General features: G+C 44.6%; 3 protein-coding genes across 3 annotated transcripts; 1 reads left to right on the top strand and 2 right to left on the bottom strand.

Moving 5' to 3' along the window:
• Window positions 1,035–4,757, bottom strand: SNIP1 (Smad nuclear interacting protein 1). The gene is made up of 4 exons (XM_021375712.1): window positions 4,600–4,757; window positions 4,423–4,519; window positions 3,300–3,943; window positions 1,035–2,640 (listed from the first exon to the last, which is right to left on the bottom strand). Exons 1-4 carry the CDS (start codon window positions 4,755–4,757, stop codon window positions 2,376–2,378), a joined length of 1,164 nt encoding a protein of 387 aa, XP_021231387.1. The 3' UTR covers window positions 1,035–2,375.
• On the top strand, window positions 4,741–8,325 carry DNALI1 (dynein axonemal light intermediate chain 1). Its single transcript, XM_021375403.1, has 6 exons — window positions 4,741–5,007; window positions 5,074–5,204; window positions 5,280–5,449; window positions 5,962–6,140; window positions 6,422–6,586; window positions 7,982–8,325. Exons 1-6 carry the CDS (start codon window positions 4,756–4,758, stop codon window positions 8,015–8,017), a joined length of 933 nt encoding a protein of 310 aa, XP_021231078.1. The 5' UTR covers window positions 4,741–4,755; the 3' UTR covers window positions 8,018–8,325.
• Window positions 8,963–20,277, bottom strand: GNL2 (G protein nucleolar 2). Its single transcript, XM_021375402.1, has 16 exons — window positions 20,107–20,277; window positions 19,924–20,008; window positions 18,659–18,753; window positions 18,044–18,183; window positions 16,741–16,925; window positions 16,285–16,351; window positions 14,851–15,009; window positions 14,192–14,305; window positions 13,361–13,489; window positions 12,864–12,968; window positions 12,594–12,752; window positions 12,337–12,444; window positions 11,588–12,021; window positions 10,873–10,952; window positions 10,064–10,155; window positions 8,963–9,145 (listed from the first exon to the last, which is right to left on the bottom strand). The coding sequence occupies exons 1-16, from the start codon at window positions 20,168–20,170 to the stop codon at window positions 8,996–8,998; spliced, it is 2,166 nt and encodes a 721-aa protein (XP_021231077.1). The 5' UTR covers window positions 20,171–20,277; the 3' UTR covers window positions 8,963–8,995.

Below are 23,061 nucleotides of genomic sequence, written 5' to 3'. Positions count from 1 at the left end.
GGGCGGGCGGGGCTGCCGGGAGGAGCCGCCGGGGGCAGCGCCGAGCACCGCTCCGCCCCCTGAGCTCCGCTCCCCGCCCACGGCTGCTGCCGGGACGCTTGACGTTAATAGGGGGCACAGGGGCAGGGAGAGAAGGAGGGACGCGGGCAGCAGGTGATCGCAAAGCACGAGCACTGATGGCCCCCAAGATTCGGGGCTGCGTTGGAAGCGGCAGCAGGACCGGGCCCGAAGCGGCGCGGCAGCGGTTGCAGCCCGACCCAACGGGCACGGGGGGACGGTGAGCGCCGAGCCCAAGGCCGGACCCAACCCCGAACCCAAGGGCAAGCCCGAGGCCGGGCCCCTCCAGCCGCTCGGCAGCCCCCAGCCAGCACTCAGCATTCCCTGGCTGCCCCCGGAGCAGGGTGAGAACCCACCCAGCTTCAGAACCGACATCAGGAAACCTCGCACCGAAACGGAGGCAATACATTATGAGACCCGAGCATCAATCGGACCTTGCACCGCTCCCGGGGAGAGGGTTAGATCACTGTCCTTCACCACTCGAGACACTGCAGGTCCTCGAGTCCCACCGTCAGCAGCCTGCCCTTCCCCACGAGGCAAATCATCAGAAGTGGCACAGCAAAACAAGAGCGTGGTTGTGCTGCTGCACCGAGTTACCTTGGCACAGAGCAGCTCCCACCATTGCCTGTACCCTTATACCTTAACCGTTACTGTTACCCTGTAGCTGAGGATTGCCGGGGTCACTTTCGTGTTTCCTGCACAAGGACACACGCAGCCATACCACCCCGGAGCTAGCAGGTGTCACTGCCTCCATCCTGTCTTGCTGCTCCTAAAGGATAATGAACATTGCACGAGTTACAATTATTTGTCAAGTCTACATATTGCAAACTGTTAAACCTCTACCAGCTGCAACAACGTATGCCTTCAGCACCACCACCTCTCCCACCTTTCCCTTTCAAATCAAATGAGGGCATCGATCTCAGAGGACACGAAGGGGAAAAAAGGGAGGCTAGGAAAACATTACGACTAAAAGTAAATAGGGCTGAATTTACAAATTCTTTATTTAAAAACCTCTAGAGTATATTATAAAGGAGATCCTTCTAGTCAAAGTTCATTCTGCCTACTACTTGAAAACCTACGTCAGCGCCCCCTATTTACACCATCCGTGTTCGAGCGTGTGTATACAGTATGCAACGTTTGTATGCACGGTGTATGTACACAGCATGTCTGAAGAGTGTATGCGACCACAGAACAAACACCCAGGCTACTCAGTCAACAGAGTGGAAAACGTCACGTTTCTTTTATCAACAAGCACACCATAGGAAGAAGACATCCACAAACAGGTAAGATGCATTTTCTTTCAGTAAGTGGAATTGTTTTGTTTTTTTTTTCCTCTTCCTAAAGCATTGTTTTCTTTTACAGGGGGGGGGGGGGAGAATGTTTTAAACAAAGGATAGTTTAATTTTTTTTTTTTTATATAAAGAAAACTTAAATAGTGCAAACCGGTAAAAACATGCCACCAGGTAACAGGTACAATACGTAATTACAAACCAAAACATTAAGTTACTCATGGAGCTGACAGAAATAAAAGCCCGAGCTTCAGGAGGAGACACTCGATATCCAGTAACAGTTTCAGCATTCTTTGCTGCAATGTGTACTGGACCTGCACTGACTGGACCTCAGCCCTCCCAGCCCATATTACTGCAACCCAAAACCTCAGGAAGCATTTCCTTGTATTCTCACTTACCTTGTAACCCGCAGCCAGTACATCCCGGTGAAATGCCCATTGCTCAGAGTTATCACAGTGCAAACCAGCTACCCAAGACATGCAGATACCTGGGGGGCTTTGCAACATTTCTGCCCCTTTAGTAGCAAGCCTGGTAAATTCTCCTGTCTAGAACTCCTAACTGGCCAAGGAATTTGGCAAACTCTACCAAACAAGACATGTTACAAAAAAAATGTATCAGGTTACTTTTTAACTAAGATCTCAGTTCAGTAGCATTTTCAAAGGATTATGACAAAACAGTTAATAAAAATAATTTTAAATACGCTTGCTGCGTTCTACATCATTTTTTTCTAGAAGTCTTTGAACATTTGCTGAATATTTCCAGCATCAGAACATTCACATCCAGGTGCTCTTTTGTTTGTCAGGGTGGGGGAAAGAGTTGGATTTCCTGATATGCAGACCTATCCAAGACGACTAAGCAGTGAGGTCCCCCAGAATAAACCATGAGAACCATTCAGCAACAGAAGAAGGACTTTAAGGCAGTAAGAGGCATCAGTGCTGTGATGCTCCAATGTTTACATCCCAATGTGTGTTTTATTGAAAAAAAAAATTTCTCTCCCCTGCTCCCTGCCCCCAGTTTCCTTCTTGGCTGTTAACTGTCAGACTCTTCCTCCTTCTCCTCCTCCTCGTCATCGTCCTTTGCGTTGGCCTCAGATTTATCTGAGGATTCGTGGAGAAGAACGTATTCCCTGCTGCTGAATCCAAACTTCAGTACATCCTTTTCTTTTAGTTCATAGTAACGCTGAGGTTCAATCCGCTGGTTATTTAGGAAAGTACCATTACCAGAGCCAAGATCAATTATGTATGGCTTTACTCGGCGGCCAACTGTGCCATCGGCACGAGTGTGCTCCACAAGCCTGGCAAAACAACAAAAAAAAAACATCACTTCCATCATAACACATGGATGTTTCAACACACGAGCCCCAGCGCAGTGAACACTTAACCGTACTTCAAAGATTTGAGCAAGTACAGTGAGAGTAATGAGAGATGGGATAAGACACGGAAAATCTCTGGAACAGATTCTGACGTACTGCTTCACCCCCGAAAATTTATTATGGTATAACACAGTAATTCCTGAAACAGAACAGATGGCTGTTCCTTAAGAGAGCAACTCTGTCTCCAGAAGCACGCAACCCCTGCTGTTTCAAAAGGAGATCAGCAGTCTTTGTTATGAAAGACCAAATCAAATCTCTCCTTGAAACATTTTTTACTGCCATTTACACCTGCTAACTACTCCAATTCAGATACACGTGCAGTTCTGTATTTAATCCTGCTGTGTTATTTGACTTACTACAAGGTTGCTTACGGTTAAACGAAAGGAATTACAGGTATTTTTGATTATTGCTACGCTAATACGTTGCAGCCATACATAAATTCAACGGAGCTAAAAACTTGAAGCAAACACGCATTTTCGAAACTGTGCACATCCTGATTGCGTTTGTTTGGGTTTTTTTTTTTCCCCACCCAAGTTACCAAATAATCCCCATCTCCCAGAGGGATACAGAGCAATACTTACCGGTACTGAAACACAGCGTGCTGCTTCGAGCAGGAGGGGTGGTCGATGGGAATATCTGCTATCCTGCGGTGCCTGCCCAGCAGGTACGCGCTCTGCCTGTGAATGTACATGACAGGCAGGAACTCATCGTTTTTGAAAGGATAAAGGCGCCATCGTTTCTTTGGAATCCGAGCTTCTGGGGGCTCGCTGTACTTGATCACAACGCCTCGGAAAGTGTTGGTATCCTCCAGGAGCGCACCGGACAGTTCAAAGCTTGGTTTTTCTTTGTTTGCAGCTTTATCTTTTGGTTTGTTATCAGATTGCCTGTGTTCTGGGTTCTGGTCAACACCACTCCCTTCGTTATTCTGTCGATGCTCTCGTCTTCTCTCATTATAGAACTCCCTCTCTGCTTGCTGCTCGCGGATGTTCTGAACATCTCTCTCTCGCTCGTGGCCTCGACCTCCAGGCCTTTCACTTGGATTTTTCCTCCTGTCTGAGTGATCTCTGTGCCTGTCTCTGTCACTACTTCTGTCTCGCCTGTGTTCTTGCTCTGATGGGTATCGCTGCTTTCGCTCCTCGTTTCCTCTACGAGGATGATCATCTCGTTCCTGAGATGAAAAAGAGAGACTTATAATGATGAAACTAGAATTGAAAGAGCAGCAACTCTAATTCAGTTTTAAAAGAAGTCACGGATCAACACGTGGAAAACACAGACTTGGATATGTTACATCTACATCCAACACAACGTGAGAGAGATTTATTTCCTTGCCAAACTGAGTTCACACAACTTAATAATACAAGATAGAGAAAGAACAATGCATCATCCCCTTCAGGAAAAAAGAAGCCTTCAGGGTCAGCCTGCAAAAGTGACAGAGGCTGGGCTCACAAAAAGCTACAAACACTCAGTTCTTCATAGCAAAGCTTGAAGCAGGGAGCAACGAGATATTACGCTACAAGGCTGTCTTCCTAAAAAGGCGTTTTACACGGATTAGAGAGCGTCCAGGCCAGAAGCAGGTTCCGTACCTCCGCAGACATCTCGTGGGCGCAGCAGGACGCACCCCGGGCCCCGCTGCCACCTCCACGGGCAGAACCGAGCGGCGGGCAGCGCGCAGGGCCGGGCCTCGCCGCTCCCAACGCCATTTACCTGCTTTACCCTCACAGCGCCGTGGTGCGGGCTCCGGCTCCGCCTGCCGCGCGGAGACTTGCTCCTCCGGCCAGACTTGCTCTTCTTTTTGGGCGATCTTTAAGACAAGGACAGGAGAAGTAAGCGGGGCCTGCGGGTCTACGGCGCGGGGCGCAGGGCCGCCAAGAGGCCTCCTACCTGCTGCTCCTGCCGCGGCTGCCCCGCCGCTCCTCGGCCGGCGGTGACTGGCTGCCACGGGCCGAGCGGGAGCCGGAACGCCGCGGGCTCCGCTTCTCGGCCTTCACCGCCACCTCCCACCGCCGCCGCTCCCTCCGCCGTTCGGCAGCCGCCTCCATGGCGCCGCGGGCCGCCACAAAGGGAAGTACGCGCCGCTTCCGGCCCGCGCGCAGCCACCCGGAAGTACTTCCCCCGGAGCGCCCGCCCAACGCGCATGCGCAGCCACGCCCCCTCCCTACGCCTCGTGGAAAAACGAGCGGCTCCGTTGCCATAGCGACGGCGACCGCCATGATCCCGCCGCCGGACTCGCTGCTCCGCTATGACCCGCCGATGCTCGTCAGCCGCCGCACCGAGAAGCGCTCCCCGGAGGTGAGTGGGGCGCGGAGGAGCGGCTCGTACCGCGCCCGGCCCGCACCCACTGCTCTCTCCCCGCAGGCCCTCCCGCTGAAGGGGACCCCGCAGCCGGCCCCGTCGCCGGGGCCCGTCCCACCGTCCCGACCTCGCACTGCCGCCGCCGCGTCAGCGAAGGAACCACAGGAGATCCTGAACGCCATCCTACCGCCGCGGTGAGCCGGGGCGGGGGGGACCCGCTGAGCCGTGCCTCGAGGCCGCCCCACCGACCCCGCTGCTTTCCGGTGCAGGTCGTGGGAGGAGGACAACCGGCTGTGGGTGCAGGAGGTGTCCAGCGCGCCCAGCACCCGCCTGGACGTCGTGCAGCTCCAAGAGCAGCTGGACCTGAAGCTGCAGCAGCGGCAGGCGAGGGAGACCGGCATCTGCCCCGTGCGCAGGGAACTCTACTCACAGTGCTTTGGTCAGTGCTCCTGGCCCCAACACAGCTGCCTTAAAATAACAGCCTGGAACGGGCACTTTACATATACATAAGAGATACAGGGGCTTAACGTGGTGTTAGTTATATATAACCACAGCCGTTAAAATAACTTAAAAACACTCTGCGAAAAACCCTTAACCATTCCTACACCCATGGCATGGTACTGGTCTTCTACCTGCAAGAGATCGCCATTTGTTTAAGCAGAACGCTGCTGGAGTTCTGAAAGCTGCATAAAACCACGACAAGCTTTAAGGGTTTTGCTGCTAGGTGCTGTTTTTACCACAGTTTCTATACTTTCTTCATGCCCGTGGTTTTACAAGGTAGCACTTGATGCCACAGCTGTAACATAATAAACAAAATTACGACCATCTCCAGTTAAACCGATACTGCTCTTGTGGTGCAGAGAACAGGGAAAAGACAACAAGCCCTGGACCTTGTGCGTATCCAGCATTCCCAAATCAATGTAACTCTGTTGTTGTACCCTTTCTTTAAAGATGAGCTGATCCGTGAAACTACAATTAACTGTGCAGAGCGAGGACTATTGCTGCTTCGAGTCAGGGATGAGATCCAAATGACAATCGCCGCTTACCAGACACTGTATGAGAGCAGCATTGCATTTGGCATGCGGAAGGCACTGCAAGCAGAGCAAGGCAAATCTGACATGGAAAACAGAGTAAGCTGGTCTCTTAACCTTATGCTGTATCACATGAAGATAGCTACGCTATGGGCTTGTTAGTTTCGTATCAAAATCAATGATTTCTGCTTCCACTGGATGGCAGTAAAGCGTATCCAAATACTGGCCTTACTGTTTCCTTCAGGCTGAACTGCATTTCATAAGTTATCTGCTGTTATTCCTGTAGCATTTTAAAGACCGTACAACATAGCGTTGTCCCTCCGTAATTGAAAACTGATTAACAACAAACAAAACGTGAGAGATCTGTATTATTTCCCGAGATTGCAGAGCTGGAAGAGGAGAAGCGGGAGCTGGAAAGACTAGTGAGCGAAGAGAAAGCGAAGTGTGAAGCTATTGAGAAACGTGAAATCGAAAGGCGACAGATAGAGGAGAAGAAACACACTGAAGAGGTCCAATTCCTGAAGCGAACAAATCAACAGCTGAAGGTTAGTAAAGAAATGAAGTTCTAATTAGTGATGGTAAACCCTAGCATTTTGCAATTAAAGATGTAAAAGTAACTGATTTTATCCTTGCAGTTCAATAGTAGTTACATTTACAATGCATTTGTATTAAACACTTGCTTTAAATCCTCGAGGAAGGAGGAAAAATCCTCGAGGAAGGAGGAAGATAGCACGAGTTTTATGCTTTCTTAATGCAGTTATTTAGCAGCAGCCTTGAAGCACCGTGGCAGTGCCATCACATGTTCCTGGAGCTTCCCATTTCCATCTAACATAACAGAACTATGAACAGCAGCAAAACCTAGGAAGGGCAAGCACACGTCACTGACATGTCTAGCCTCCAAACATCTGTTACATCACATTGGAAGTGTAGCTACTGTAATGTAGGTAGAAGCATTCTTTCTCTTCATGTGTTGCTTGCTCCATGGTCTCATGGAAAACACTGAAGCGGTTTTGGCCCATGGTGATCTTGACTGGATTACTGAAATTGTTTTGTATCTGAAAGGATTAATTCTGTGTATGCTACTTTAATGAAAACAGAGCTTCTGTCAATTACTTTGCTTTCAGAAGGAAAAAAAACCGTAATCATAACCATAAATGTTTCTGGCTAGAGCTAAAATACTTCCTTTACACGAAGCTGCCCTCCTGATCTTCAGTACTGCTACAGTTTTTCCTTTCTAAACCATTTAACATCCTCAGGCCATCTTGAAGTGTTTTAGGGCACAAAATACAGTAACTGTTGGAGCAAATATGTGCAGGGCTGAACCCATGTTTCCTCCTTGAAGTATTTTAACAGCTGTGTGTATATCACTGTGGTAGTTTATTTTTATGGCAGCTCAAGGAAGAGAGCAATCTAAGCGTCCTGGAAGCCTCACACACTACATGCTTCTTAAGCTCTCTGATCAATCTCTTCACTGGGCGTCAAGTTGTCTCAGTAACTGAAAAACTGGCTGTTCCCAGCTACTTTTGTCCTAGAGTCAGTTTGTGTTCCAAACCCTAGAGAGCCAAATATTTAATTTAGCTAACACAGTCCAGCCTGAAATCAGAGAATTCAGACCACTGTTTCAACAGCTTTTATTTAATTTCCTCTTCAATGCTTTACATTATAAAAACGAGTCTTTCATTGTATGGAGCCAAGGCCAGCTCTTTTCTTCTCAAAAAGCAACAAGTGTGTATGCCAAGAATGAAAAGCTAATTTATAAAACATGTAGTAAGGAATGGAGTAGCTAGGGAAAAACCCCTGCTCTGTTTCTCTTGAAGTACCACAGTATTGCTCAGCTCCTCTCTTTGAGTATCTAACAGACAATTTATCACTTTTCAGCAACATGGGTTTTATTTTTTAGATTAAATCTGATTTGTCTTACTCTCTCATTTGCTTTTCAGGCTCAACTTGAAAGCATCATTGCACCAAACAAGTAGATTTTTTGTTGTCCCCCAGGCAGTGCTCAAAAGAGCTGTCAGAGCACAAAGTTTGCAATTAATGACGAAGATCTGTCTTCATAAAGCAATACTGAATTTTCACTTACAATTAGACTGCTTTCAGTTACTGGTATTACTTCTCCCTTTTTCTCGTTAAGAATTGAAATTCAAAAGCTTCACTAATGACTGTGGCTTCTTGCAGTGCCACCACAGCATTCAGCTCCTTGATATGGGAACATGTCTGGGACTTGCTCGTTGGCAATACACTAGATGATCTTCAAAGCAATAAACGAATCTTTTACGTGCAAGCATCTCTAAAATTATTACTCTAAAGATGTTGTACAAAATTCACAGTTTATGAAACATGTACAATAATTGTGTATCACATTCACTATTAAAAAACAAGCTTTAGGTAGCTGCTGGACAGAAGGCATTTGGAGGGTACATCCCGAGTATGTGCAAGTTGGTGTTAACGATGTACCAAAATCCTCTGTGGGAACCAGCAGTAGTCAACTAGGATGAGCAATACCAAAGCTCTCTTTGTGCTTATTTTTAATGAGACAAAGAGGTATGACACCATTCCAAGCAGCACTTCTCAGTGGAAGCAAACGAGATCGCCAGTTGAGGTACCCGCATAACTAGCTAGTTATAAACAGCAAACAGACACAGGAAGAATAACTCACTGTACTCACTGAAACAACTCCATAAAGCTAATTGCCAGAAGAACAAAGTCTGAAGAACATTTGAGGAAGTGTTTCTGCAAATGCAGTGTTTACTGGCCTTAGATGGTGATGTGGAAATACCACGATCCAGTTGCATAAAGAACTTTCAGATGATGCAGAAAAAGAACGAGATGTTACTCCTGGGAACAAGACAGACAAGTTAAACTCGGCTTTGACTGGGAACTACAAGTTTTATATTAAAAAAAAGCCACTGCATACTAGAGCTGTTTTATGTAAAATTTAATAGAATAAACAGTTATTGCTTATGTTTATATTTCTTGTGCTTTGATCTTTGTGCCTCCAAGCCACTTCTTTTCTTGTTCTTATTCTTATTTTTCACGTTGTGAGTTTCATAATACCGGACTCCAACTTTCTTGGAGCGCTGCTGCCTCTCAGCTCGTCTCCTCTGTAAATACACACAAAATGGATTAGCAAGCCCACAGTACCCACTGCCTGAATTTGCCTGCATTCTTTCAAACTGCGTTCACTTTCCATTCCACATACCTCGCGTGAAATAAATCATTTCATATCAACCATTACTGAGGCGAATATACATACATCTATAAAGAATCCACCCACTCAAGCTCTTAGAATGTCACATAAGAGGATACAGTTTAATCTCTACAAAGGTAGAGAAGAATTACAAGAAATCTGATGTGCACAGTCACATGAGAGCTTTAACAGAAGATGTGACCAAACGTGCACGAATAGAATTCAGTCTTCCATTGTCAGTCTTCCTCTGACAGTCCGAGCAGTCCACATATAGAAATATCCCCCCCCCAAAAAAAAACCAACAAAAAACCAAACTCCTTGCTGTATTTGCTTACAAATCACGTTTAACATGCTACAAATACCAAGTGAGACAGTCTGTTTAGACTCAGCAAACACGAACAAGTGGAGCAGCAGCTCTCACCGTAGACAGAAAGGAACAGCCACTGACTTGCCCATCGAGATCCAAGTTCTCCCATCTGTCAGCATTTAGATCCCTGCTCTCTTACCAGCATCACGAGGTAAGCAGAACAGTTATCTCGAAAGGATTCTCCCTTTCAGCACTGTCATTGTTACCTGCTGGTCCCTCTAATGGGTGTATGGCCAGCTGGAACACACTGTTGTCACATCTCACGTGACAATACACCTCATGTTCCACCCATGAAACAGGTCACTCTGCCTTCACATGCCCCCTACCTCACAACTACAGGCCTTGGGCTCTTTCTGCTACAAATATCAAGTATCAAATCTCTCAAATAATAATGGCCAATCTATGTAGGAAAAAGCCAGCTCTATTACTCCACTCATCTGTTACACGACAAGAGATCACACTTACTTCTTTGGATGTGAGTTTCTTGCAAGGCTGTTTATTCAAATGGTCTCCCTCATCCTCTTCTATATTCCTTTTTCTTTTCTTCACTGTGCCACCTGCAAACAGCAGAGATCATGTACTCCAGCATCTTCCAAAACACCCACGCGTTCACAGAATTAAGACTGGGGTCACTGTCCCATCCACTTCAGCAAAGCAATCCTTGGGTGATATTTAAATAGCTTTTACCAAAACAACATGTATGTTCCTTACCAGAAAGGGACTCACTATTAAGAAAACCACTCCTGGCAAGCAGATTGCTTAAAGCCTTATGTAAGTCTAGAAAAATGTCGGTCTTGTCAGCATAGGATTCTCCCACATTATTTTGCCTTTAATCAAACTTGCTTTGGTAATCAAAGACTCAGACTCTCAAAAGTGACCACAGTAAAACCTATAGCCTGAAGTAGCTCTGTGCTTTTATAATGTCATAAAACACTTCCACCCCCTGCTGTGTAATACTATACCATGTGGAATGGATGTTGCTGAGACTGCAAACCGCCCACAGCACCATTCTGCTGAGAGTACAACATTTGTCTTTGCTTTACCTTCATTCAGTAGTAGAGGACACATTTTACTGTACAGACACTACAGTTCTATAGAAAGGCCACAGCAAGGTCATGAAGCAGCCCTCAGGTTTGCTAAGCAGAGGTTTAAGTAACAGCTTTGGGGAGAGAAGAACTTGCAGTCAGCAGCTAATGAACATTCTTCCTTAAGTCCCTATTTTCTCTCTCATTGGATTTCCAAAGGTAGATCAGGAACCACTAGTTTTGTTTTACCTTTAACTTCCTTTTCTTCAGGCTCTTCAGCCTTCTGCATGGATTTTGCAAACACTTTTTCACTCAGCTGCTTAGGGATTCTACAAGAGATAGAACAGGCCATAAAAGAATGTCACAATACAAAATGCAACCATCTCTAAGAAGTGATCCATCTCCAGTAGGTCCCAGTAGCCTGTCATCAGCAAAGCCACAGACTTTGCATGGAAGAAATATTCCAGTAATCTTGTCTCTAGAATTACTGGACTTGTGCATTGCACAAAGGACAGAATTTAACACTTAACCTCGACATCTTGGTCCTCACAAACCTGGTGGATGAGCTTTGCCAAAACTGGGCCTGCTATACTAGCTAGGATACTCTTGTAAATGCACAGAACCTCATATACAGACGGGACATTGGCCTCTGTAATGCTCAAGAAAGAGGTCAGTATTAGGGAGAGATACAAGGAAGAAATATTGCTACCCACAGGTAGCTAAACCATAGCTGAACAGGCAACTTTCTAAAAGTGAGAAAATTTTTGTTATTATGGCCAACAGGAATTCCTAGAACATTCTTTCAAAAACAAACTGCTGCTTAGTCAAAGCACAAGCATTTATGGCTAAACTAGAGAAGCCATGGCAATGAGACACAAACGGAGTGAAACTACAACAGAAACGTATCATCTCTCTCCCATCCTCCCCCAGGAAAATGCTTGAGTCACTAAACAGATTCAGGTACCTTATTGCTGAGAATCTCTTGGCTTTGGCTTTATCCAGAAATTTTTTGCATTTTGCAATCTTCTCCTCCAAAGCCTGAAGAACTGCCTTAGAGCTCTCCTTGGCACTCTGTACTGTCAGCTGTGATTCCTCCTCTACTGAATCTTGATGTTGCTCATTTTCCTCCTCCTCTTCTTCTTGTTCCTCCTCTTCAGGAGAATCACTGTCTGTTTCATCAAAGCCTGGCACGTCCACAGGAACTAGGTCTTCTTCTGAGAACTGAGGTGCCACATTGATCCTCCCAAAGTTTTGCCTAACGTTTGCCATGAGTTGCTTAATTTCAGTCTCTGTCTTGCTCTTCTCTTCTGTTGGCTCCATGCTTGATGCAACAGACTCAGAAATTTCCTTCTCATTATTATATTGGCTTGATGTCATTGCTCCTTCCAACGCAGGTGGCTAGGAGAAAGAGTATAATGGATACATTATACACAGCCTGTCCGAACGTCTCTTCAGATGAAGCCTAAGACAACTAACAATGTGGTAATTACTGACATTTCTACCAGTCAGATGATTGCAAAACAGTTCAGATGTCTCTGTGGAAGAGTTCTTTGCTACCTGGCCCTCTCCATGTAATTACCAAACTTAAATGAACACTGTCTGAATCACATCAGAAAAAGCCCAAGTTGCATGGTGCTCAAGCAAAAGCGCCAGTGAGTATCTTTAGAAAAATGGAATAATATGCAAGAAGAGGCACAAGCCTCACCTCCTCACCTCAGAACCTGCTTCTGCATTTGGTGGCTTCACAAAGAATGGAATTCTGCCCCTCTGCCAGTCGTTGAGAACCATCTTGCTGACAGTTTGCACATCAGGCTCACCGCCCTGAAAGAATTCAGTAACAGTTTCTGTCCATGTTTGCAGGGCACACCATCTTTATACAATCTCTTTGCAAGTGAAACACATTTCCCATGTTCAGTGCAGAAACAGACCCACGCGTTCTTCCAACCTGAAAATGCAGGATGTTGTCAAACCTTTAGTAGTTTTCCAGTCCTAGAAGCAAGCTTCTCAAGGAAATCTTCTGTATCTTTCCAGAAATCAATTTTGTACGTCTTTCTGATGTACTCTGGTTTGGCTCTTTCCAACACTGCGCTAATGTGATCTTCAGGGCTCTTAATCTTTTCAACTTGAACCTGAAAATGGACGGTAAAGTATCAACCCTTTGGAAAGCGCGCAGCCTCTTCTCTGAACTCACCACACTGAAAACAACAGTAATTTTCCCTGCACATAGTGCAGATACATACCACTCCCTTCAGAACAATGTCTGTCTCTGAGTCTCCAGATGGATACACTACCCCTGGGCAGTCAATGAGAAAAATCCGCCTCATCAAAGTAATGTATTGCCACACCTGAAAGATATCAGTGGTTCCCATGTTACCTCCTTTCATGCACAACTGTTGGTTCTGCTTTTAAATGCACAGATTTAACAAACACGAGTCATCTTAGAAACTTGGTATTAACACACACTGAGTCAGGGCAGCTGAGTGTTCAGATCACACAGCACTGCAGTACAGGTAGAGCAGCAGACACAGAAACTCAGAAATGCTTCTGAGCAGCAGTGCTCCAGAACAGTGCCTGGCTCATCAGCCACCCCCAGACTCAGGGTCATACAGCCTGTACAAGTTCAGTGACTTGAAAACGTTACTGAGCTAATTTTACAGATCTTCTGCCTCTGACAATGCAGTTACATTTATTTTTTTGAATTATTTTTTTTATCTTTAACACAGTGATGTCTTCCTACCTTCGTTTCACCTGCAATAGGAGCCACATTGCAGACCTTCTTAGACCGCAGTGTATTGATCACGGAGCTTTTGCCAACGTTTGGGTAACCAATGAAACCCACACTGATCTGTTTCTTGTCAGAGTGTAACTGTTAAGAAATGACACATCGTTTTAATACCTCATAGAAAATGACAGAATTACTATAGCAGGTTTAGCAGCTTCTGTTCTCACTGTATAAGAAAGCAAAGGTGGCTCCAAGCTTACTAGATTAAGGAAAACTGAGATGGGCTCCTTTCTATTGGGAGAAACGTACAAGGGTAGAATCTGTTTAAGATCTCCAATGACTGGAAGAGAACATGTGCAACTTCAAAAGGAAGATGTGAACCCCACATATATCTTTCTGCTTTAAACTTACTTGTGTAAGTGCCTTCAGTGAGAAATCTTTTAGATTGAAGAACAAAGCAAATACAAACAGCAGTTGGGGACAGCATACAGCTGTGGTCTGGAGACAGTAACTAATCTCAAGACAAGAGAAAATGTCTTTCTTGGGAAAATGAAGATACTTAAAAGGAGAATACCTTAATAGAATATGCATACATGCAGGACATGAACAGGCCTGAAATATATTCCTTTCTTCTATACATTCAAATCAGACCTAAGGGTATCAACTGAATACTCTGTCCAGGGTCAGTATTTCCCATTTCCACAGAATGAAGCTTGTTCGCTGACAGAATGGCCACAGTAAAACATACTGAACCCCAAACACTAAAACAGAAAAACAAAAGATCCCATACTAATTCCACCCAACTTCCAGCCCCAAACAATACAAAGCCCCCAAATTGTTCTGTACCTTTCCAAATTGTCTTAGGAGCTGTATGAAGGCACCTTTGCCAAAAGGGTTTGTGAGGCTGGCGTGAAAAGCAAGTGTTGGGTATTCCTGGGAAAGGACAGCAACCCAGCGCTTCTAAAGAGGAAAATATTGCTCAGTAACAAAGGCTGTGCTGCAAAGGTGGTGAAACAATCTGATTAATGAGAAGAACACAGCATCTTCACTTGGGTCACATACGCAACTGCCTATGAAGACTGCCACGTAAGAACCTTTGAAGCATTTCATCAACCCAGTAGCTAAAAGCTCTGACTATTGTTTTCATAAAAAACAATTTCCCCCCAAATGCCTTCACTGCTAGCTAATTAGTTTAACAATGTAAAACAGACCAGCTGTGGTGGATATGGATCTTAAATGTACTAACATTTAGCATACTCTGGAGACATCAGCTGAACAGTTAAATCCAGACAGAGGAAGTAGAAAATTTGTGGCTGGTGACTGTTGCACAACTGAGCCAAACTTGGACTGATCTAAATGGTAATTGTTACTTTTATAGCAGGCAAGCAGAGAGTTCCCACTGACCCACTTACATTATGGCCTTAAGAGACTAGCACAAGGACTGGCAACAGAATTAGAGGCTACGACAGGAACAAAAAACAGTCAAGAGGCAAGGCTGTGCTTACGGTAGCCCAGGTAGGAACAAGATCACATTTGTTCAGGACAAAAATGAGATGTTTCCAGTGTTTCTCTTTTTTCAGATAAGATTCCACATGAGGGGAGCGAGTACCCATAGGATCTCTGGCATCAAGAACTTGAACAACAACATCTGATGAGTCTATCACCTGGAAATAAAATAATCACACAGAAGTTATACACGCCTCCAAAATTTAAAGCTGTAATTTTCTAAATTCTTATCCTTATAGGACAAAACCTTATATCCTTTAGGAACAACTGTTACTTCCCTGTAACAAACTCAGCAGAGGAGCAATGGGTGCTAGTCTCTCACTTCCCTACTCCCCTCCAAATCCAGGCTGGACAGCTGCGAGCAGCTTTTATGCACTACAGCTTCTAGGAGCACTTGGGAAGGCAAACACTGCAACCAAACAGCAAAGTTTTTTGCTTTAGCAGACAAAAACAATGTTCTCCATCCATTCCAATTCCACCATTCCATAAATGTTCAGAATATAAAGAGTGTTTGCTGGGTCAGTATGAAACACACAACAAAGCAGGAACCTGCTGTTAGTCCACTAAGCATCTCCAGCAGGGAGCTGTCATTTCATGACTTGCTTTGAGCCAAGTGAATTTGTTTCACAGCTATTTCCTGCATTTTTTGCAGAATCTTATTGAAATCTGTTTTGCTCTATCATTCCCAGCGCTTTTAGACCTAAGTGAGAAAGTTCTGAGCTACATTCAGAAATTCAGAACAAGAAATCAAGCAATTTAACAACTAACAGTCACTGAGAGCAAACAAACTGCACTTACAAACCTACTTCATTCCCAGCTTCCACTCCTCTAGCAGAGAAGGTGACTCATGAGGAACTGAAGATCAAAGCACTCCAAGGAAGACCCTATTAACATGACATGTTCTCAGTCTAAAGACACTTAAGGGCATCTGACTGGTTTATTTGTGCTAAAGCCCCAGGAATCATTCATTCTGCCAATTCATCTCTGGATCGTATGTTTTAAGGATATTTGTTCCACTGGGACAACAGCTCAAGAATCAGGCTCAGTCAGGCAGACTTGAAAATGAATCTCTCCTCTATTCTACAGCTGTTGTTCTTCTGTTCTAGTTGATGGTCTGGTTCAATACCAGCCCAATGTTAGAACAGGATGTATGGTTTCACATCAGTCAGTTCAGTTAGGCTGACAGGAAAACAAGCAAGACAATTATACATTCAGGATGTCTCTGCACAAGCAGATGCTTTTGTTCTAAGAAACTCTACAGCAAATTCAGCTGTATCAAATCTTCCCTAACATGGCAAGATCTATAAATGTAGGGTTTTCAGAGCTTTTCTGACTATTGCTGCACAAGGTTTCTAATGCTGTGCTGCAGCACTGGACTTTGTAAAGGCTAAGAGATAGACAAATACCTGCTGCAAATTTCAAGTGTTGCTTACCTTGTAGAGCTCACCCCAAATTCTTTTTGACTGTCCTTTCTTAAATATTTCCTCTTGTGCTTCATCCCTGGAAGTGGATTACCAGAGACATCAGCAACCACAATAACAGGATTGTGGTGCTGTCTTCTCTAAAGCCAGTTAACCATTTACAGAGAAAAGAGGAGATTAGACCCAATCCCTTATTGAACCCAATATCTGAGTGTGCAAATTTTCAGATATGCAACAGGAAATGAATTATCAGTGAAGACAGAAGGATCCCATGGAAGCAGCAGTTAAATATATTGGGATATAATGACTTAAAAAAAAAAACCCAGCCAAATTCAGCTTATTTCTCATTGTATACTCATCAATCAGACAACAACAGCATTGTTTTTCTTTTGTTTGTTTGTTTTTTAAAATCAATGAAGCTGATTTTTAAGAAATATAAATAAAGAATAACTTCTCCTTCCTATTTACCTTACACCAGTGTCTTCTGTGACCAGGTCTCTGTCTTTGCCCTGATCATAACATTCTGATGAGGCTTCTGCATTCTCCAGCAGAGACTGCACATCACTTGCAGCGAGGTTTGGCCTTTTCCTCTGTGCTTTGGGACCAAATGTTGTTTCAAATGTTTCTGTGTCAAGAATATGAACCCTGGAGGTCTAAGGAAAGATGGGTTGATAAAAAAAATAAAAAAGAAAAAGAAAACACACTCACAATCTCCATTTTTCCATCTCTCATGACACACAGCCTCCAAGACCTTAATGCAATGCAACTCTGTAACCTTTAACAAGAGTTACAAGCACTTTCCTAACAATGTTTGAGTTCTGCAGCTTAATCTTTGAGAAGCATAAAAGTGGATATTTAATAAGCACCAAAACATGCTGCACTGCCAAAGAACTATGCTTCAGTTCTTTCTGCATAAATGATGTCAAAAGTAATTAAGGCTACAATGATGAAAATTTGGCTGCTATCTTTGATCATTCCTTGTTTTCCTAAGAAGTGCACAAATCTCGCCAAATTCACAGATTTTTGTCAGGGATAATTACAGTCAAAACTGTAGAATTTGAAGCCTGTAATGAATGCCAACTTTTCTTGGAACGGGATGCAATTCATAGCTGACAGAAATAATTTGTTTTTATAACACTTATTTTAGTTTACAGGAACTTTTCCCTTCATTTAGGTAACATTTTTATGACACAAACCTGGCAACTTTCCATACGGAAAAAGTATCTAACAATAATCCAAAATAATATTTCAGATGTTATGAAAGCAGTCTGGTAATGACTAAAGCTTTATGTACTTGAATCTTGATTCTGCTTGAAATGAAGGCAGCGGGCAGAAGAACTTCTAATTCAAGATAAAAAGCACACATTCGAGTTCAGACAGATTCACTGCGCACCCTGGCAGAATGATGCTTCCCCAGAAAGGGTCTGTTTGTCACATCAACTATTAGAAGCATTAGAACATAAGGTGGCAAGCTGATACGGTCATTTTAAATGTCATATTCTACTTTAAAGCACTCTAGGTTAGATTTCCTGTGAGAAAATGTGAATTCCATAACACAGACTGCACAAACCATGGGGAAATAATACACTACTTCTTTGCCTTCAACGTCTGCAGCATTACATCCTCAGAAATATCCCACTCCAAGACATTTGCCCCAATTCCTGCTCTAATGTGTCTACAAACGCAGCAAAACTCCCACTGATAAATAATATTCATGACACCTCTGTGCACATCACTCAGCCCTCACCCAGTGCAGATGAGTGATACTCACGTGAGGTTTAATCCGATCATGGAAAAGGGACATTGGTAACTTGCTTTGCTTCATGACCACTCTGTATGGATCTTTCATGACAGTTTCCATTTCTTCTTGGAATTTCTGTAGGGATGATTGCTTGATCACACGAGTATTCCCTGCACGTAAACATAAATATTGCATCTACACCATTCCCCACCTTTAACTGCTTCAGAGACTCAAGGTATACTAAGAAAATATTAATACTTCAACTGGCATAATAAATACCAGTAGCAAGAAATAAAAGATTCTTCTTGAAAAAAATTAATAAAAAATGCAAGATTGGCATATACAAACCAATCCCTTTCCTTTCCATCACTTAAAGAAACTTTTAAAAGTATCCCTAGGACACTTAATATACAGAGGTTACAACATACACTTGACAGCAGTGCATGGAAAACAAACATCTAAGGTATAAGTATGTGCAAAGTGAGAGCCAATGTGCTTGCCTATTGCGGGGAATATTTCACCTTTGTTTCCAGATCTGTCCCACACAGCACTGAAAATAAATTCTGAAACAAGCACACTAAAAACACAAAGTTCAACAGATTCCAAGCCTGTTGAATTCAGTGCCTGAAAGCTGAGAAAACTCACCAAACCATTTAATATTTGGTTCCACTCTTGCAACTGTGCCTGGAGCCACTGTCGACTGATACTGCAGAGGTTTAATCACTTTGCCACGTTTGTTTCTACGTGAAAAATGAGAATGCATGTAAATACACAATGAAGCCATACACTTCTGTAGCACTTTTATTCACTAAAGCCAGCTTTCACTCCCTCAGTATCAATCCAAGCCTATGCTTGCACAAAGGTGCTAAGTTTGGCAGCACAGTACTGTTAGTTGGATGAGCTATCACACCTGCTGGCATATGCTGCCCTGTGGTGATCCTAGGCTGCTATTTTTCCTGTTTGCTGTGTCAAACCACAGAGAAACGTCTCTGAAAAACACCTCACTAATCATCTTTGTGTTCTGAACCCTGTACTTATTTAGAAGAGCCATCTGTGGATAAGCGAAGTACTGCAAGATAACAGATAAAAGTTACCATGCAACATACAAAGAAGCCACTATGACAGTTTTCCTCTAATACACCTTCAAAACTCTCAATGTTAACTCCAGCTTGACTAAACTCTTCGAGAAGATCACACACGAATATCTTACCGGGGTGCAAGGCATACTTAAGCATGATTTCCAAACAAACACCTCTTTTTTTCTTTCACATGCTCACATGGAATTTTTTCAACCAGTTCTACCCATCAGCCTATGCTGAACACTAGCCATTAAGATACGCTTCCACCTTGAGACCTGGCTTAAATTTAGTAATTTTTTTTTACAATATGTATTCCTCAGTCATTTCTCAAAACAAATCAAAGTCTGGCAAAACAAAGCTGCTATTCCTAACCAGCAACCTTAGAACCCCCACAACACCCACACCATGGTAGAGGCGCGTGTTTACAAGGTGAGACCTGTGCTGCATCCACAGGTTCTCATGTGGGCCTCTCAGTAAGAGCCATACAGATGTCAGGCTCTTCAGACATCCCGAGGTACACTGTGGTTGAACATGAATGAGTTTTGAGCACCTGGGGATTCATAACATTCCAACGATATAATATCAGCTATTCTGTATCATGCCTTCCAGCTGCATTCCCTGACACACATTGATTAGAGTTCAGGACCAAGTTTCCCAGCTCACACCATTCCACAAAACAGCCCAACAAACAGACTTTGCCACCCCACCCGAGCAGCCTCCCACTGCGTGGCTCCCGAGCAGGGCCCGCGCTGCCGGAGCACACGGACAGAGGCTCTCCCCGTGCCAGCCCGGCCTCCAGCGCCGCACAGCACCGGGCAGGGCCGCGCTCACCTCCGCTCCTTCTGCCGGTACATGTTCAGGCGGCGGATGGTGGCTCGGTCCCGCATGTTGTTCCCGCCCGCGCCAGCCACGCGATCTGAGGAGAGAAGGCACTGTTAAGCCCGGCCGGCACAGCACGGCCTGGGCCGGTACGATGTGATATGACGCGTTCGAGCCCCCCAACGCCGCACGTACCGGGATTGGTGCTGGCGCGGGAGGGGTTGATGGTGCTGCGGCCCTTATAGCGTGGCTTCACCATGGTGCCGCCGGGACCAGGCCAAACGGAGACACCGCTCCGCCACGCGCGCGGCGCCACACAGGAAGCAGTGGCATGTGCACTTCCGGCGTGGGGGCAGCGCAGTGACGCACTTCCGCCGGCTCCAGCTCCCGTCTGCGCAGGCGCTTCCAGGTTGCTATGGCAACCGCTCGGGACCGCCTCTCACGTCTGGGTGCCATGGCAACGCGTGGGCCTCGCTGCCCCAGGGCCTGGCCCAACCATCGTTACCCACCGTGACCCACCGTTACCCTCCCGAAGGCGAGGCCAGGGGACGCCGGTCCTTCTGGGGCCTGTGCCCGCGCCCATTGGTCGGCCTTGCTCGCCTGGTCCCCGCCAGGTCCCCCTGTGTGCCCGGGGTCACAGCCTCTGGTCCTGGAGAAAGCCATAAGTTCTCCTCTGACTCTTGTCCAGGCCCTGGCTGTCCCCCCGGGGCTGTGAGCGGACCGCAGGCGTTTCAAAGGGCTGTAACAACGAGGGTGCTGGCACAGGAACCCTCATTGTTTTTGAAATGTTGTTTGTTCGCAGAAGCATAATAAGAATCATTTGGGAGCTTGGCATTAGGACTTATTTCCATTTGCAGATGAATGCATGCGGTCAGCAAAGTGGTCTGCTGATGCGGGGGTGCTGGGGGGAGCGCTGGGGAGCGCGTTGCAAGCAGCGGGGTGCACCGGGGTGTTTACAGGCACACAGTTGTTTGTCCCAAGCTCCTGGCACCGACTTGTCAAAATTGGAAATGACAACACGCTCATTTATATGCATGTAAAGAATTGCACGCACCGTGCAACAGTCTAAATTGAATTTAGCCAAATTATAGTCCTGAAGACTATGCCTACGTTCAGCTAGATTTCACTAGAAATTGGAAAAGATCCTCACCTAGGAGGAATCACCAAAACCCCGCTGAAATGGTGTTAATTCAGAGCAGAGGTTGGGCTGGGAGCAGGCAGCTTGGCACACTGGGGGGTCCTTTGCCAAAGTGAAGGTCTGGCCCAGCGTCCCTAAATACTTATTAGTGGCAGAGAATTCACGGCTAGTTCAATTTCCTCGCAGTTCTGCTAATGCTCTGCTAAATCCAGAACAATAACAGAGCTTCTGAGATTGTGTTCTTTTAATGATTTTCAGCATTTTGCTTTTAGGTAGTGCACGGTCCCTGCTGTACGAAGTAGTCCTAATTAGTCAGACTTCTGAGCTGTTTTGTAAGATGGCAGTCTTGAATTTTCAGTCTGTTTTGTTTAAGCCTTTTTTTTCTCTTAATGGAATTATCTGTGCCTCAGGCCTGTAAAAAACACAGTGATGTGGGCATAAAAAAATTAATTCCAAATTGTAGATAATTGTTTAAACTATCAGACTCGAGGCTTATGCAGAAGAGTTTTCTTGGGACAAGTGTGTTTTCTATTAGAGTTGATATTAATCTGTCAGAAAATCCTTTTGATTTTCAAATTTTTAGACTAAATAGTTGAGTAATACTTGCCCTGTTCTTCCCCACTCTTTCTTCCTTCTTCTTAAGAAAACACTCCTTTTATTGTTTGCAAAATATCTTGGAATGCATCCAGACAATTGCTGTCTCTTTCTTTGAAAGAATAGAAATAGCATTAGACATTAGGTTATGTCATGGAGGACTTTTATTGGTAATGCATCTGAGTTAATCAGTAAATTTCCACTTTGAAAGCTTTGGCACAAGCCGCTTTTTCCCCAGCCTCGCTTATGGTGAGCCCTGTCATCCAAGTCAGAGTGGGCTCTGTGTTTTCTGTCATAAGGAAACATGATATTGATAACATATGGGAATTGTATTCAAATTGGATGAAATTCATTTTTTCAGCTGCGCCCACCTCTCTCTCAAGTTTTTCCAGACTAAGCTTACGTTACTGAGGCTAACTGCTAGCATTTAACTTGCAGCATCTCTGGGTCTGTGGTTGCTGGACTTGCTTATCAGCTAACATATGGGTCAGATTAGTTTATTTTACAACTAATTTTACGTTGCTGTGTGATTCACCAGCTTTTCATTTACCATTGATGCATACTCTCATTTCAATTTTTTAACTTCGTTTTTTTTTTTTTTCTTTTTAAATTATTGATGATGAGATGTTGTCCATACCACGTACTGGGTGGGACAGCGGGCTCAGCAGTGTGCGCCAGGCCCAGCTCATCTGCCAAAAGCCCTGTTTTCATTGACAATACCAGCCTGACCATTGCTGAATTGAAATCATTTGGAATTTTCTGTGGCCTCTTCCTTGTCAAAATCCCAGTGAATGTGGTTATGTGATGCCATCAGAATGACTCATTGCCATAATTGCATATGTTCTAAGGGGTTATTCCCATTGTATTATTAAAAACTAGTGATGTTTGATTTTTGGCAGGGACTGTCTTCCTTGTATGATCTACAGATTTTGTCAATTAAATGAAGGAAAAATGGATTTCCAGGACTTCAGAGCAAGACTGGACTTGTACTCAGAGCACTTTTTCAGTGTGGTGTTGAACTACTTTGCTTTATTTAATTGGTTAAAAGCAACATCAGCCATCTAACTCTCCTTGTTGCAGTGATTCCTTGCAGAGAACAAGGACAGAAGCGAGCTTCATAGCTAGCCTTCAAATCACCCAGAGCACTGCCAGAAGGTACCTTAGGTTATTTATCACCACAATCGTTTTCTTGACTCAGCTTCTCAGGAGTTAGTTTTCAAGGATATAACTTACAGGAGTGGGAGGCAGGGCTCCTTGGCAAAGGGCTCCAGGTTTGATAGCTCCTTAACTGAAAAAAAACAAGAGTGATCCCAGATATCATTGCCTTGGATTTGGAGTACCTAAAATGGCAACTACAAGCAATAGGGGAAAGCTAGAAGGAGGAGGGAGGAGAAAAGTGAAGTCAAGGAAAAAAGGCA

The sequence above is a fragment of the Numida meleagris genome, chromosome 22 (genome assembly GCF_002078875.1).
Source record: "Numida meleagris isolate 19003 breed g44 Domestic line chromosome 22, NumMel1.0, whole genome shotgun sequence".
Classification (NCBI taxonomy): domain Eukaryota; kingdom Metazoa; phylum Chordata; class Aves; order Galliformes; family Numididae; genus Numida; species Numida meleagris.
The sequence above is the reverse complement of the archived record's forward strand: the minus strand, read 5'-3'. Positions and strand labels throughout refer to the sequence as shown.

Excerpts from the sequence above, each read along its gene's own strand:
- DNALI1 (XM_021375403.1), top strand. The coding sequence starts at position 4,756 with ATGGCGCCGCGGGCCGCCACAAAGGGAAGTACGCGCCGCTTCCGGCCC. Across the intron at positions 5,205-5,279 it reads AACGCCATCCTACCGCCGCG|GTCGTGGGAGGAGGACAACC; the intron begins GTGAGCCGGGGC and ends TTTCCGGTGCAG. Across the intron at positions 6,141-6,421 it reads AATCTGACATGGAAAACAGA|ATTGCAGAGCTGGAAGAGGA; the intron begins GTAAGCTGGTCT and ends TTATTTCCCGAG.
- SNIP1 (XM_021375712.1), bottom strand. The coding sequence starts at position 4,757 with ATGGAGGCGGCTGCCGAACGGCGGAGGGAGCGGCGGCGGTGGGAGGTG. Across the intron at positions 4,520-4,599 it reads AGCCGCGGCAGGAGCAGCAG|ATCGCCCAAAAAGAAGAGCA; the intron begins GTAGGAGGCCTC and ends CTTGTCTTAAAG. Across the intron at positions 3,944-4,422 it reads GCGCTGTGAGGGTAAAGCAG|AGTTGCTGCTCTTTCAATTC; the intron begins GTAAATGGCGTT and ends AAACTGAATTAG.
- GNL2 (XM_021375402.1), bottom strand. The coding sequence starts at position 20,170 with ATGGTGAAGCCACGCTATAAGGGCCGCAGCACCATCAACCCCTCCCGC. Across the intron at positions 16,926-18,043 it reads ATGATCGGATTAAACCTCAC|ACCTCCAGGGTTCATATTCT; the intron begins GTGAGTATCACT and ends ATCTTTCCTTAG. Across the intron at positions 12,969-13,360 it reads CTATTGCAGGTGAAACGAAG|GTGTGGCAATACATTACTTT; the intron begins GTAGGAAGACAT and ends GATATCTTTCAG.